Source organism: Diabrotica undecimpunctata, chromosome 10 (genome assembly GCF_040954645.1).
Source record: "Diabrotica undecimpunctata isolate CICGRU chromosome 10, icDiaUnde3, whole genome shotgun sequence".
Taxonomy (NCBI): domain Eukaryota; kingdom Metazoa; phylum Arthropoda; class Insecta; order Coleoptera; family Chrysomelidae; genus Diabrotica; species Diabrotica undecimpunctata.
Window position 1 is genome coordinate 38,527,894 of NC_092812.1, and position 17,836 is coordinate 38,545,729.

The window sequence follows — 17,836 nt, forward strand, 5'->3', positions numbered from 1 at the left end:
TACATTAACCTTTAATTGTGGCTTATTCCCATTTAAATAGTAATTATCATTAAGGAAGTACAGTCATTTTGGGCTTGATATCGGCCCAGTTTCTTAATCTGGGGAATTCCATGCGAATTATCTTGCAACGGATAGTATTGGATGTTGGAAACAATCTATCAAAACCTTTTAATTCCCTATGGATAATTTGTCTAAATTTCGCCTCGGTGCCATTAAACTTTTTCGATTTGTGGGTTAGATTATGGTGGACTATTTTCGATAACTATATTTCGCTATAGGGGAGTTAAAACTCAAAAGGCATATTTGTGTCTATTTTTATGTTGCGTCACAAAGACTTTACATCTCGAATTGGCTAGTAATTTAGCCGTGGAAGCTTTTTGGCCGCTTTACAACATTTTATCACTCGGAGAGGTCCAATAACTCAAGTATTTCCACATTTCGGCAGTATTTTTATAAACGCGGAATTCGTTCTTTAAAGGATCATATTGCTCGTATAGTCGATGCTTAAATTTTAACCTACGAAGAATTTTATACAGTTTTGAATTTAATTAAGTTCGTCTTAAACTCGTGCCCTCTCACCACATTAATTAATAATGTTGAAGATCTTAACGCTTTGACACCAGGGCATTTCCTGACTCTTTAATCCTTGACCTCTTTGTCTGTGCCTGATTTTTCGGAGCCATTCGGCAATCGTTTATCCAGATGGCAGTTGTTGAAACGCATCCATAGAGATTTTTGGGCTAAATGGCGAAAGGAATACATTGCCACAAAAGTCCGAATAGTAAGATTCTGGCGTTGTACCTAAACTCGGTGCCTTAGTAGTTTTAAAGAAGCATAATTTTCAGCATCGGTAGCATCGAGTAGCTACCGTGCATACGACCACCGGAACCTTAAAACGGCCTCTTGTTCGAATGTGTCCCTTGCCGATTGATGAAGATTAGATGGCCACACTTTGCTTTACTTTAGAGTTTTGATTTAAGTTTAAGTTTTGAATATTTGTTTATAGAATTATATAGGATTTGTTTGTTTCATTTTTTTTTGTTCAAGTAATGATTGCATTTATTATTAGTTTTGCTTTTAAAGACCTTATAGACTTTAAAGGGAACAGAACGTTTAAATTTAAATATGGTTGTGTAGATTAAGCGATACATTTCTCCTTCCTGTTTGACCCTTCCTATAGCATCAGTAAAAAAACTGGATTTTCGAGATCGAAAGCGAGGGAGTCATTTAAATGCACCAGACTCGAATAGATGCAACTAGAGATTCGACTCATACACACATCTACAAATTTGCTCGTTGGTTGTTGTAAAATAGTGTAAAAACAGCATTGAATGTACCTGTAAGTGCAATCCCAGTTTTATCTTTAACGTATACAATGTTTTGATTGTTTATTGCAACCATTTATGATTTGATTATTGTTTGCACCTATGAGTTAAAGTTCATTTATCTCACCAAGGTTTTTGAAGGAAATATAGTCGATATTAATTTAATTATTATTGATTGCCTCGTAATAGGCCATTGCTTGTTTAATTCACCCCACCTATCTTCAATGTACCAATATTTACCCCAGTCTCCTTTTAGTACGTCATCTTATTATATTACCAAATTTTAAATAATATTTATACGTACCTTAGGCATTCCAGCTACAATAATAACATGCGTAGGCCGTCTCATTAAAGGAATAGGTAGAGGCAACTCCCCATGTTTTGCTCTAGCAGTCAATGATAGAGCAGTGAGCTTGGCATGAACTCCCAAATGACTCATCATCACAGTGAAGGCGGGTATGATATGGACCATAGCAATGCGACTAATCGTAAGTCCCTTCCTCCATGGATGTTTATATCTTGAAATGATTTGAAAGGATGCTAGAATTGCAGCTGAGAGCCACGTAGCAGCTACAGTAAAGCTCAATACTTGACGCCTCGTTGCCACTTGTCCGATTGGTCTGTAGTTCTTTACGGTGAAATACCGATCCACTGATATTACCATCATTGATAGAGTACTAGCTGTTACTGGGAAAGACTGGAACAAGAGAATCAATAAGTTATTGTTAAGTAAAAACAAAACATAAATTTTACTTATATAAGAGTAAATCTTTAGAAAATTCAAAAAGATGTAATTTATAATACGATTTATAGTACAATGACCGCTAGAATCCAGTATATTCGCTCACGCGAATTCAATAAGAAGTTACCGCCTATCAGCACCAAACCTTCTGGAACCTTGCAACATCAATTGCAACGAATTAGAGCAGCAACTTCAGCCAGTGGAATTATTATAAATAAAGCATTGTAAAACCTCCTTTTTTAGTGTGACAGTCTAATATTAGTGTGATATCAATCTGATATATTTGTATTTAAAGTCTGAATAATATATTTTGAATTGTAACTAAAATCTTTGCTAAGTAGTGTAAAATAAAAGTTTATTTTGAGTGTTTGTGCTTTTTAAAAAGTATTTTTTAAAAAAACATTCATAGTTGGCGCAGAGTCAGTAAGGAAGTGGTCTTTATACAAACATAAAAACCAGATAACACAATCCACAATATCAGGAAGAAACGAAAATTACCAACAACGTAGAACGCAAAGACCAACTCATCAAGTACCCATCCAAAAACCATTCTACCAACAGCATTTTGCATCTCCGCAATGGCAGCAACCAGTTAGACAATTCTACCCACAGAGCCAGTTCCAATCTCAGTTCCAACAGCCAATCCGGCCGCCAAACTTCAACCAATTCAGACAAAATTCAAACCCTCCAGCATTCAGATCCCAGAACCAGTCAAATGTATGGGCACCCAAACCGGGACAATTACAGCAGCCTAAACCGATACTTAGGGCTGCGCAGCAGTTTCCAAAACTACAATTGCCATTTGGATCGCCAACCTTCGAAAGGAGACTAGGAGAGAATATTAGGTACCACAAACAAGGACCGCCAAAACTTCACACCAAATTACCGAGCATAACCAAAGTTTACCGTCGAAGAATTATACAATATAGAATGTCAAGCAGATAGGGAAGAAGATAATGCCAACTACCAGTACTATGAACCTGATTACGCAAATTTCCAAGATGCTCACGACAATCAACAACCAGAGTACAAAGATTTAAATTTTCCAGAGGACCAAGGCAAAGCAGCCGAAACGTAATAGAATTCCATTCATTTTCAGGTAAGAAGGAGCTACCCTACATCGAATTTTCTAAGCCTACTTTAAGACTTTTTATCAATACAGAATCCACAAATTCTTTTCTTAATCCAAAAATAGCTTCTTCATATTTTCCAAATTACATAAAACATGAACCTTTCGTAGTTACATCGATTTTTCAAAATTATTCACAAAAATATTGTGCTAAAATTTCTTCATTTCCAGAATTTAATTCTGATAACCAGATGAAATTTTATCTGCTTAAATTCCACAAAACTTTTGATGGCCTTATTGGCCTCGACAATTTAAAACTCTTTGAAGCCCAATTAAACTTTCCTAAATCACTTCTAGTTACAAAAATTCTACAATTCCTATCAAATATGAAACAAATAAAACACAATTTTATTCCATTCACTTGGAACCAAATTTAATTAGCCAAGTCAAAGTTCCAGTAAAAGAAGAAAGGGAATTATTATTATTTCCAGACAAATTTTGCAAGGCGTCGTAGTACGAGAATCTCTTACCAACGCCTAAAATCATTTCGCCTGGACCAAAATTGCCAACTTCACGTCAAAACCTATTCATCTTTCCCTTACGGAACCACTTGATACTAAGGAAATATACATCGAAGATTTTCATATACACTGCGGTGCAAAATTAACCGGACACTAAGATTTTTCGGTACTCCTAGTTTTTAATAAAAACAAGTGGTTTTATTAAATAGTTTTTTAAAATTAAAGTGTTTATCTTCTAAATACTCCTACATAAGTCATCTATACGTAATTATTATTTTATTATTGTGAAAAGAAAACGTCAAATAATAAATATATACTACCGTAAAATCATTTTGTGAGGTTAGCTGCTATAAGTAGCTTATAGTAGCATGCGATTGGTTTGTCACTTACCAGAGTCGGAGTAAGGCCTTCGCCGCCGCAGCTTAAAATGACATCACACAATGTAAACACACCTTCCGATCTAACCAGTCCAGTAAATCAACGTTCGAATATCACAAACAGTTATGCATCAGCCGCTTCACATTCTTTTCCGAGTAAGACCCAAACAATTGTATTTAGTTGTATCGATAATGCTTAACTGCAGGATTATCTCATTCCTTTGGGCACAATCATCAACCCAAAAATATTATTTTTTCATCTAGATTATCTCATAATAGAATCTGCACGTATTTGGCAAACAAAACCGTAGTAGATAACTTCATGACACAACATGGCTCTATAGAAGTACTCGACGAAGTTGTAACAGCACAAAGACTTGTCTCTTCAGCAGAAAGACTAGTATTATCTGGAGTCTGCCCGTCAATTCCTCATCAAGTATTAGTTGAAGAATTACAGAATATCGGTTTAAAGCTTATTTCCCCAATAACATTTCTGAAAATTAGCTCGACTCTTCCCGAATATAGTTACATATTGAGCTTTCGGAGGCAAGTTTATATAAGCCCTATAACATCACCAATTCCAGATTCTATTCTAATAAATTTCGACCAAACACCTTACCGCATATTATTGTCACAAGGTACACTCACCTGCTTTATTTGCAAAAATACAGGACACATATCATTCCAATGCAATAACAGTTCAGTAACGGAATCAACTCATATTGAGTCAAATAATGAAGTACCAAATCAAACAGTTTCAACAAGTATACTACACAAGGTACCAAACAACCAGCAGTCATCAAGTTATCCATTATCAAATCCGAGCATATCACCTACACCTACAAATCTCCATGACAAAGAAATTACTAATATTCCTAATAGCAACACTTTCAATCAACCTCATTCAGCGGCAATACCGTCTTCACAAACTTCGGAAGTAATATCCTCCAGTCTATCAGCTAATTTTGCATTAGATACAACTGCAGAAAATTCTAATAAAACTGATGCATCACCGCAATCTTCTGAAACAACCATTTCAACCAATCTTACAAATAAAACTTCAAGCTCGACTTCTGTCACTACCAATGAGTCTGCTCCAGCACTTCCCAATGTAATAAAGCCACAGCATCTAAGTGAAAACTCTAATAGCAATTACGAAAACTCAAGTTCTTCCATAAAACGCAGTATTGGTGAGATCGACACGCCTCCTTCAGACTCAGCAATTTCATCAGAAAATCTGTTTGCAAAACCCAAACCCTGTAAACCAAAAAAACCGCGCTTAGCTAAAGTCCCATCTACACGGGAAACTCTTGAAAATTTCATTGATAATCATATCTCACCATTCGTTTTAAATTACCACCAATTGTCCTTACTGATTAATAATGTCCAAGGCTCCCCCGACACTATTAGCGTCGTTAAAAAATTTACAACTGATATGGCTGGTTTACTCCATCTTTTTAAAAGCAGCTATTAATATGCAAATGATAGATCTACAAAAGAAACTACACAACCATTTAGGAAAAGAGATTTCTGACTTAGATAGTGACTCTTCTGTAGACAATTGTTCAGTATCATCTAACTCCGAATCTATTAACAACATTCAACTCGATACTTCAATGGAACATTGATGGATTTTTCCATCGTCTCCCTATGCTACAGCTTCTTTTATCTGAATATTCTCCAGATATTATTTGTCTACAGGAGACAAACCTAAAGACCAATCAGTTGTACAATTCAAAAAATTTCACTTGTTTCCGCAAAGACCGTACAGATGCAAGTTGTGCAAGCGGTGGTGTAGCAATACTAATAAACAAATCCATCTAGGCGATACAAATTCCAATAGTCAGTGATTTGGAGGCGGTTGCTATTAGAATCATATCTACCAGTTTAGTATCTATTTGTAATGTTTACCTTTCTTGTGACAAACAAGTAAGTTCTGATAGCCTTTGCAGGTTATCAGAGCAACTGCCACGTCCTCCTATAGTTCTAGGCGACTTTAATGCTCACAACATAGTATGGAGTTCAGATCACACGTCTGTCAGAGGTTATTGCCGATATCTTAGATCAACTTAATATAAATTTTCTTAATGATGGTAGCCCTACAAATTTCAATATTTCAACACGGTATTCCTCATGCATCGATTTAACTCTCTGCGACCCAAATTTAGCTCATTGTCTCAGTTGGGATTCTCAAACCTATACATATATAGTAGATAATAATATTTCCAGTTTGGATATAATAGACGATGTTAACTCGAATGTAGAGCAGTTTAATCAACTTATCTTAAGCGCCGCCCACAAATTTATTGGTAAATCTAAATCTGTTAAAAGCCGATGTCCTGTACCATGGTGGAATGACCGTTGTGCTACAGCAATCCATGAAACTAAATCAGCCCTAAACCGATACAAAAAACATAAAACATACGAAAATAAATTAAAATTCAAAATGCTAAAAGCAAGGGCACAGCTAACTGTCAAAACTGCTAAACAATTTTCATGGAACAAATACGTATCTGAAATTAACAGCAATACCACTTATCTGATGTCTGGAACAAAGTTAGGAAAATATCTGGTTTACACATTTCATATAATTTCACGGGGCTAAAAGAAAATAATAATTTCATAACATCGAGCAGCGATATTGCAAACATTTTTGGAAAAATCTATCTCAGGCCACTCATCGAATCAACAGTATACCGCCAATTTTCTCAAAGCCAAAGAATTCGCCGAACAAAATTCCATTTATCCATTTGAAGCACAAAATAATTCATTAAACCATCCCATCAGTTTTCAAGAGATCAACTCATCTATTCTTAACTTGAAGGACTCTAGTCCTGGGCCTGATGATATTCCTTCAGCATTTCTATAACATCTCCCTGTTTCAGCCATAACGTATCTCTTAAACATATTCAACAGAATTTGGTTTCACCACCAATGGCCAGCTATTTGGTGAAATGCAATAGTCATTCCTCTCCTAAAAACTAATAAACCTAAATATGACCCAGAATCATATCGACCCATATCTCTGATATCGACAACCTGCAAATTACTAGAAAATATTGTTAACTCCAGACTCTCATGGGTTTTAGAAAATTCTAGTTTCTTAATCTCCGAGCAAAATGGCTTTAGAAGAGATCGGCCAACCACAGACAACATTTTAGATTTGGAAAGTGAAATACATGAAGCTCTTGCTACAAACCAAAAATGTGTTGCTATATTTTTTGACTTGAACGTGCATTTAATAAAGCTTGGAAGTACATTTTGAGACAACTTCATAAATGCAATATTCAAGGTCACTGCCGTGCTTTCATTCAAAACTTTTTAAATAACAGATATTTTCAAGTAAAAATAAATATTATATCTTTTCAAATATTTATAGTTTGGAAAATGGTACACCCCAAGGATCCATACTCAGTCCAACACTATTTCTGGTAGCAATAAATGACATCATCAAAAAGATTCAAGCACCCTTACAGGCTCGTTTATACGCTATGACTTAGTGGTATCTATTAAAGGTAAAAATATTTCCTCAATGTCGTCAATTCTTCAAAACTTTTTAGATACTCTCGAAAATTGGTCCAACTTTACAGGTTTTCAATTTTCAATAGAAAAATCAATAGGAGTCGTATTCTCTTCAAACTTCTTGCCACAACCTCCTAACCTAAGAATGTATAAGAAACAGCTGGAGTTTAGAGATCACCACAAATTCTTGGGTTTAATCTTCGATTCAAAGTTAACATGAAAAAATCACATCTCACAACTCATCCTTTCCTGTAATAAAAGATTAAATGTATTAAGATCTCTCTGTAATAAAAACTGGGGCTCAGACCAATCCACTCTACTCCTCCTGTATAAATCTTTAATACGTTCTAAGCTAGATTATGGAGCAATTGCCTATTCCACTGCTAATAAATCTCTACTGAAATCATTAGATATTATTCATAATAAAAGTCTTAGATTAATCTTAGGGGCTTTCCCAACTACACCTGTATCCAGCATTTATGCTCTTTTAGGAAAACCATCGCTAGGAAATGAAGAAGCTGACAGGACTGCACGAGAGGCAATTTTAAGTGATTTATCGGAGCCGATAGACAAGTGTGTTTCCAGTGACTTAAAAGCTTATTTTAAAAATAAAGTGTTGTGTTTGTGGCGAAATGAGTGGTCTCAAACTAATTCCAATCTAAATAAACCCAAAAATAATGTATCTCAGTGGTTTCCATCGTCGCGCAATAGACGAGAACAAATTGCGGTGGCGCGTTTACGTCTAGGACATACTAGATTAACGCACTTCTACCTTTTCACAAAGAAAAATCCACCTATATGTGATCAGTGTAACGTCCGATTAACAGTCGAACACTTTTTAACAATTTGTAGTAAATATGGCCAAGAAAGACAGCGCTACAAGATCCCAAACGCTCTACCACAGGCCCTAGGTCAAAACTGTTCCTGTGACAATATAGTGAATTATCTCAGATCCGTAAACATTTTGTACAATCTGTAGGTGTTTAACTTTGTTATTTATATTTTGTTCCGTCGCTAATAACCTATTGGTGGATGCGACATCTTTTTCTAATAAAAAAAAACTAAGATTTTTTCTAAAAACAGGCGTTTAAAAAAGTTTAAGATGTTCCCAGTTGAATATTTAATAATAAACACAATTTAAAAGTCAAATTTATTACAAATCAAGAATGTTACACAGGAAAAATAATAAACAATTCAAAAGATTTGAAAATCTGCAAAGAAACCAAATTTTTTTTTAAATATAAACGTTTTTTATGGAAAACGATATTTAGTAGGGTGTATCACCTCCAGAACTATAATTATGGTTCTCATTCGATCAGGCATACTTCGGATTAAGGCAGCAATGTCTGCTTGAGGGATTTGTTTCCATCCGTGACGAACTGCTAGCTCCAAATCATTGATGATTTCAAACTCACCATGGTAATGTCGAATACGTCATCCAAGAATATGTCATGCATGCTCTATTGGTCTATTGGATTTAAGTCTGCACTTCTTGAGGGCCATGGTAATAAACGAATCCCAACTTCATCCAAATAATCCCGTCTTATTCTTGCAATGTGCGGACGAGCATTATCTTGCATCAAACGAAAGTTTTCTGCAACAAATGGGCAAATGGCACTACATGATATTAAAAACATTGCTGAATATATCGTTGAGCATTTAAATTGCCCCCTCGAATTGTAACAAGTTCTGTATGAGCCTCTAGGGAAATGCCTGTCCACACCATTATACCACCTACACCCAATTGAACTCTCGGAGTAAAACAACATTGCTGATAACGTTCACCAGCTCTTCTACATATCCTAGGCCGTCCATCTAATGAGTATCTGTTAAATCTTGATTCATCCGTAAAAAGCACAGCACTCCAATCGTCAACACCCCAATTAAGATGTTCGCGAGCTAAGTGTAAACGTTACCTCCAATGATCTGCTGTTAATAGAGGTTCTGTGACAGGTATTCTGGAACTTAGTCCATATTCATTTAAGCGTCTTCGAATAGTAAAAACGGAAACTGTGTTTCTGTTTATACCGGACATCATGTTTGGACATCATTTAATCGTTGAACAAGTACTGGTGCTGATAATGTACGATCGCGTAACGTTTGTAACCTAAGAAAGCAATCTTCATCTTGACTTTTGGTTCGTCGTCTACATTGACCTCTCCTCCTGGTGTATTGTCCTGTTTCCCGAAATATTTGTCTTGCATCAAACACTGTACTTCGAGAAATTCCTGAAGCAGTTGCGATGTAACTAACGCTCCGACCATCATCCTGTAAAGCAACAGCTTGTGCTACTTCTTCTGGTGTCATAATTTTTTTAATGCAAATTTTAAACAGGAGACAATACAAGAATCTACAGCCGAACTTATAATCAGGTACAGTACCACAATAAACTTAAATTAATACTAAGCCACTATTTCACATTAATAACAAAACGTATGTGTAAAAGTGTTGTTTGCACAAAACATCTAAACAGGTTCAAACAAGAAAAAAATGTTATCGGTAATAAAGCATAAAATAGAATTCAAACAAATTAAAGAAGTTTTGATCTAAACACCAACAAAAAATAAAAAAATCTGAGTGTGATTAATTTTGCACCCCAGTATATATGTAATGGAAAAAACATCCGAACCAGGATATAGGTAAGATATGGACCATTTGATTAAAACCGAACATCTTAACCAAGAACAAGAGGAACAAGTTCGCCGCCTGTGCCGAAAATTCTCTGATATATTTTACCAACTACGCACTCCTCTAAGCTTTACCAAGGAAGTTAAACATCATATCAAACCCAAAGATGAAGAGACAGTATATACGAAATCATACCGGTACTCATATGTATATAAGGAAAAAGTAAAGAAACAAATATCTTCAATGTTAGATCAAGGCATCATGGTCAATCATCATGGTCGTCACGCATATGGATCGTGTCAAAAAAACCAGATTCGTCCGGTAAAATAAAGTGGAGAATAGTGATAGATTATAGGAAGGTCAACGAGAAAACAATAAAGTACCGGTAATATAAGATTCCTCATATTACCGATATCCTCGACAAATTGGGACGATGTCGAAACAGAATTTAATGTAAAAAATGGACACTACGAATGCCATTTGGACTTAAGAACGCTTCGTCTACGTTCCAACGCATGATGGACAACGTAATAAAAAGACTCCAAGGAGAGATCTGTCTCGTCTACATGGACGACGTAATCGTGTTTAACATCACTGCAAGAACACATTGTAAATCTAACAAAGGTATTTTAATGACTAAGAGAAGCCTGATTAAAAATCGATAAAAGTCGATAAAATGTGAGTTCTTAAAAAAGGAAGTTAATTTGCTAGGACATGTAGTCACAGAAGAAGGAATAAAACCAAATCCAGCCAAAATATAAGCGATCAAAAAATACCCAATTCCGAAAACAGCAAAAAAATAAGAGGATTTCTTGAACTCCTGGGATATTACAGGAAGTTTATTCGAGATTTTGCAAAAATCACAAAACCTCTAACAAAATGCTTGAAAAAGGTTGCTAAAATCAAGCATACACCCGAATTTGTAGAATGCTTTAACACATGCAAAAAATTATTAATAAACGAGCCGTTATTGGAATAGCCAGATTTTTCCAAACCATTTAATCTCACAACTGATGCCAGTAATAACGTTATTGGAGCAGTACTTTCCCAAGAACCAGTTGGCAGTGGCAAACCGATTGCTTTCGCTTCCAGAACATCGAATGAAACAAAAACCAACTATCACAACAAATAGAAAAGGAAATGTTAGCAATAGTGTGAGCAACTAAGTATTTCCGGCCATACTTATTTGAAAGGAAATTTAAAATACTTTCAGATTACCGCCTCTTGCAACACCTATTTTCCTTAAAGGAACCGAAATCCAAATTAGTACGTTGGAGACTAAAATTAGAAGAATTTTACTACGAGGTAATTTGCAAAAAAGGCGAAGTCAACACCAACGCAGATGCATTGTCTCGAATTGAAATACACACAAAAGAAATTAAGGACATTGATTCACAAATTAAGGAAGTTTTTGATGATTTAAGCAACATGGAAGATGATGGATGGTCAACATATAATAATCCAGATAAAAATCGAATAGTCAACGACATTGTAATCAAAAAAGCAAACACATTAATCCCAGAAAATATTTCAGACGATGTGATTGAAAAAGAAGATCAAAACATAGACGAAGACGAAAATGAAACAAGACGTACAGCAACAGAAAATCCAGTTCTTGGGATACCTATTTCAGAAAAGCCACTTAAATTTTTCATTAACCAAATTATTATCAAAACCGTTCACTATAGCCCACACCTCCAGCAATTGCCAAAATTTTTTCTTATAAAAAGCGTTATCATATTCAGCTATCGAAAGACCAGTTACAAGCTGATACTATAAAAATTTTTAAGGAGCACCTCAACACGAAAAAGAAATATGCAATTTTTTTTGAAGAGAAAGAAGAAGATTTTGCAGAAATTTGCGAGATTATCAGAAAACCTTTTAAAAACAACGCATACGACCTGGTAAAATGTAATCTTGTATTGGAAGATGTTAACTCCGAAAAAAAAACAAAAGGGACTTATAAAGAACTATCATGAAGGAAAAACTAACCATATACCTAGGAATAGCTGAAACAGAAAACCAAATAAGAAATTGATATTACTGGCTTAATATAAACAAAGACATAGAAGATGTTATAAACTTCTGCGATATATGCCAAGAAAATAAATATGACAGACTTCCTCCCAAACCAAAATTTATGGTTACTCCAACTCCTACTAAACCACTAGAAATAGTTCACATCGATTTATTTCAGCCCAATGGACAGAAGTTTCTAGCCATAATAGACGCATTTTCGAAGTATGGACAAACCTACCCAATAGATTGAGGAAATGCCATCAATGTACTCAATGCCCTATTAATTTTTTGGAACACACCATGGATTCCCAATAATGATAGTAGCAGATAATGGTACAGATTTCAAAAACGGGGTTATATAAGAATTTATCGACTCACATAAAATCTCAATCCACTATAGAACGCCAGAGAATCTGCAATCCAACGGGATGATTGAGAGATTTCATTCTACACTAATTGAACATCTTCAGATCCTAAGAAACACCAAAGCAAAGTTATAGATAAAAGAACAAATGATATACGCTATAATGGGGTATAATAATCCTATACATTCAGTAACTAAGTTAAGACGTATTGATATCCTAAACGGACATATCGACGCAAAAGATAGATTTGATGTTGAGAAAATAATACTAAATAATTATGTACAAAATAATAGAGAGATAACTAAAGAACTATACAAGGAAGTTAACTGGCATATACAAGAAAACAAAGAGAAAGTAATCGAAAACAGAAACAAATCGAGACAAGTTCCGATTACGTATAAACCAAGCACAAACATTTATACCCGAAAAACAGTCACCAGAAACAAATTACTTTCGCGATAATCTGGAAAACTTATAAAAGAGTGACCGTTAATACATCAAAAGTTCACAGTTCATAAGAAAAATATAAAACATCAACTTAAGTCAAAAACTAATTCTGAACCTTCCCCACGAGATTACCCTCACAATTGAAAAGGAATTAAAGACCAAAGACCTGAAAGACAACCCAAAAATAATTCTCATCAACCTGGTACAAGCAAAGATTTGCATTACTAACACAAAATCAAAAAATAATAATGTAAGAAAAATAATATTAACAGGAATCTCAATAAATTCATTTTTGACACTGCAAACAACGAATATTGTGGACCAATTTAATTTAACTTCTCAGATTATCCAGAGTTATATATATTCAAGAATATCCATCCCAAATAAACTGCTAGTGCTTCCCAAAATTAGGATCACATAAATTAAACCATTCAGGATAGATCACATCAACTTAGACAAACTCCGTCAACCCTCTAGGGAAGTAGAACATCTTGAGACAATTAACACAAAATCGTGGAACCATAGACATAACCATTTTTGAACAACTACTGTATATATCTTTATTAAAATTATCTGGCTTCTATATGTTACAGGTTCAAAATTCTAGCAACTAAACTCCAGAAGAAGCCAATGCAAAGTTTTGTTCATCCCTCACAAAACTTCTTCAGAGGATGAATGTAGTACAATGACCGCTAGAATCCAGTATTTGATCACGCGAATTTAATAAGAAGTTACCGCCTATCAGCACCGAACCATCTGGAACTTTGCAACATCAATTGCGACGAATTAGAACAGCAAATTCAGCAAGTGGAATTATTATAAATAAAGTATTGTAAAATCTCATTTTTTTAGTCTGACAGTCTCGTATTAGTGTGATATTAATCTGATATATTTGTATTTGAAGTCTGAATAATTTATTTCGAATTGTAACTAAAATCTTTGCTAAGTAATGTAAAATAATCACTTATTTTGAGTGATTGTGCTTCTCAAAAAAGTGTTTTTCAAAAAGAACATTCATAATTCACGTAAGGTTAAAAATTTTTATGGATCAAACCATCTACTGGATCATTTTATATTAATATGGAATTTTTATCCAACTTCATTACTAGAATTATTAAAATAGTCATTAAGGAGATTTTAATTAGGGTTTTAATATTGTTCTGAAGGTATTTTCTTGTGGCATTTTAAAGTAATTACTATTTAAATGGGAATAAGCCACAATTAAAGGTTAAAGTACGTTTATTGACATTTCAATTTCCACTTCGGAAATCGTTCTCAAAATACAAACAGTAAATTAAACAATTTTGTTTTTTTTTTGTTAATTAGTGAAAAATTTTTTTAATAATTTAATTTTATCTGACTCACCTATATTAACAATTCAGACATACATTATACATTTTAAAGTAGACGACTTTAAAATAATATTGCCAATATTGTTGAGTTGCGTTCCTGGGACGACCTTACTTATAAGATAGTTCATTCGATTACATGAAATCAACTTTAAATTGAGAATGTCCGTCAGAAAAGATCATAGCATGTAATTCGTCTTTAAAAAGACAAACACATGCCACGATGACAGTAAAATTCTCCTGTTAGTGATTCCATAGTAAATTATGAGGGAAAAAACCAGGAAAAAACCTCATAATACTATCCCGATATGGTAAGTATTTGGTCGTGCATTTAATTTACCTTCAATAAACACCAAATTCTGATTTTATATGTTTGTTATTTAAAAAACATACATGATGTATCCTCTAAATGTTACTGATTTACCAATACTGGTATTTTCCTTTTAATAACTTCCTCTTTCAATATGGGTAACCAGATCCTACTACATTCTGCAGAGGAATTCGCGACACAATTGGTCTCATTTAGCATAATTAGAGCCGCTTCTTTTATTTTTCCCTTTTTACTATCCGTTTCTTTTAGGACTATATTTGAATCATTCCATTGAACCCTATGTTCATTATCCCATGCGTGTTTACATATTTGAGATCTATCAAATTCTCTATTTTTATTATAGGATTGATGTTCACTTATTCTAACATTTAATGGCCTTGATGTTTCATCTAATAAAACTGATCGCATTCACAAGGTATTTTATAAATGCAATTCTTTGTCCTTTCTTGTTCATTGTTAGGTTTGGTTTTGGACAAAATAGATCTCAACGTGTTTGTTCTTTTGAATGTTGTTGAAATGTTGAATTTATTTCCTATCCTTTTAAGCTTTTTTGATAATCCTTTTATGTATGGTATTATTATTTTCCTCGTATTATTCCCTGTATATGCTGTAGGATCTCGTTCTAAGTTGTTTTGTTCTATTCGATCGATTGTTGAAAATTCCTTATTTATAAACGATAAAGGATAATCATTTTTTAATAAAACAGATGTTAACAAATGTTTTTCCTCCAAGAACGAATTTTCGTTAGAACAAAATTATACGATAGAGCCAAAATTACTTGTTATATATTGTATATTGTATAAAATATGTAAATTTATATTGTAACACATTTTTTTTATTATAAATAAACTCTATTATTATCCAGATTTAGCCATATGGCTCACACTTATGACTTATGACTTAAGCTCAGGTGGGGCTCTTTCCGTGTTATCAAGCCCTAGATGTATCTCACTGCAGTATCTCCCAAAATTTTCGTACACATCTCGACGTAGCGAGGAGTACAGCTTTCTGCATGGCCTTATAGAGATGTTCATTTAGACCCAGCTGTTTTATGTTCTTTAGGATGTTTTTGAGAATAATACCAGTAGTAGATAGAATAATAGGTACTGTCTGGGTACTTTCCATTCTCCATTGTCCCCTGATTTGTATTTCTAGATCTCTGTACTTGCCTATCTTTTCGTTGTATTTCACACGTAAATTATTGGTGTTGGATATCGCCACATCAATAAGTGTTGTTTGGCTAGTAAGATTATTAACTAGTATGAGATCCGGTATATTATGTGCCATTGCACTTTTCTTGATAAATCAGGTGGTTTATGCGCATTTCTTGTTCCCTCAGTTTAAGCGGCGTTGTATCATCTACTGCGCAAATTGCTCAATGTAAAGTAGATGTCTCAGCCTGTACCTGAAAATAAGTTCTTAAATTAGCAACTTGTTTATCCAGTTGCTCACCTATGTCCATAAGTCTTCGTCCCCTTTGATACCGCGGTAACGTTATTCTCTCTACTGCACTGCGTTAATGGTGTTTTTACGCCTTTGTGAGAAGTGTTCTTACTTTCCGCTGAAGACCGTCTATATCCGTTTTTGACCACTTTATAATACCAAGGCTGATTATTATTATTATTATCCCAAATTACACCATACGGCTCACACTCCCTCTAAGGGGAAAATTCACTCATCCCAGATACCTACGCTATCAAAAAGATTGAGCTCTGGTGCGACTCTTTCCGTGGTATCGAGACTTAGGTGACTTGGTATGCTGGAGTATCTCCCAAAAATTTTCGGACACATCTAGACGTTGAGAGTAGTACAGCTTTCTGCATCGTCTTGTAGAGATGTTCATTCGGATCCAGCTTTTTATGTTGTCCCGGAGGTTCTTCGAAATGACTCCAGCAGTAGAAAGAATAATCTGGGTATTTTCCATTCTCCGCTGTCTTCGTATTTAAATTTCCAGATCCCTGTACTTATCGATTTTTTCGTTTTGTTTACCACTAAGATTATTGTTGCTGGGTATCGCCACATCAATTAGTGTTGTTTGTCTATTTATTTTATTAACTAGTATGAAATCTGGTCTATTATGTGCCACTGTTTGGTCTGTGAGCACAGTGCGGTCCCTGTATAGCTTGTAGTTCTCATTCTCAAGTATACTTTCAACAACGTATTGATAATATGGGAGATGGTTTGTTTGGAGAAGTCTAAGTTTGACGGCTATCTCTTAATGAAGGATCTTTCCTACTGAGTCGTGCCGTTCCTTTTATTCAGTTGCAGCAAATGCCTGGCAGCCCCCGGTAAGGTGTTGGATGGTTTCTTGAGCTTGACATTCATATCGGCATTTGTCATTTTGGATCTGAGGGTCTTTGACGATACATTTCAGGTAATTTTTGGTTGGTATAACCTGATCCTGAATGGCGAGCAATGAACCTTCTATTTCAAGGAACATCTTTCTTGATGTCAGCCAATAGTTCGACGCTATATTGTCGACATGGTCTTGACTGACCTCATTGGGATGTCGCCCATGCAGAGGTTTACCCATTCAGGTACGTATTTTTTCATCCGTCCCTCAGTTTGATCGTTGTTGTATCATCTACTGCACAAATTGCGCGATGTAGAGTAGATGTCTTAGCCTGTACCTGCAAAAAAAGTTCTTAAATTAGTAATGTGTTTTTCTAGTTACCCACTTATGTCCGTAAGTCCTAGTCCTCCTAAATACCGCTGTAATGTCGTTCTTTCTACTGCACTTCGAGAATGGTGTCTGTGTGCGTTTGTGAGGTGTGTTCCTACTTTTCGCAGAAGATATTTTATATCCGTTCTTGTCCACTTAACAATAGCAAATGAGTAGCTAAGCATGGAACATGCATAGGTATTTAGTGCCTTTAAAAATTTTAACTGTTAAGGTGAGAACGAAGCAGCTGTTTTACCCTTCGTATAAACTCAGTAGTTATCTCAGTTTTCATTTGCTTATGGTCAATCTTCCGCACTTGCTTTATTCCGAGATATTACAAATAATGTTTTATACAATTTTCTGTAGGGTTGCTAGTTTACAAGATACAGCGCGAAAACCCTTTGAACCCCATATTCCAAGATGGCGTGTATTCAATGATCCAGCCAAATTCGGAGCGCTGTAAAATCCAAAAAAAAAAT

General features: G+C 34.8%; 1 protein-coding gene across 2 annotated transcripts in view; it reads right to left on the minus strand.

Moving 5' to 3' along the window:
- LOC140452414 (octopamine receptor beta-1R) overlaps positions 1 to 17,836 on the minus strand; it is a 78,834-nt gene that overhangs the window by 25,271 nt on the left and 35,727 nt on the right. For both annotated transcript variants that reach the window (XM_072546653.1, XM_072546654.1), the window contains exon 2: positions 1,630 to 2,022. In XM_072546653.1, the coding sequence (XP_072402754.1) occupies positions 1,630 to 2,022 (393 nt within the window). The remainder of the gene's footprint in view (positions 1 to 1,629; positions 2,023 to 17,836) is intronic.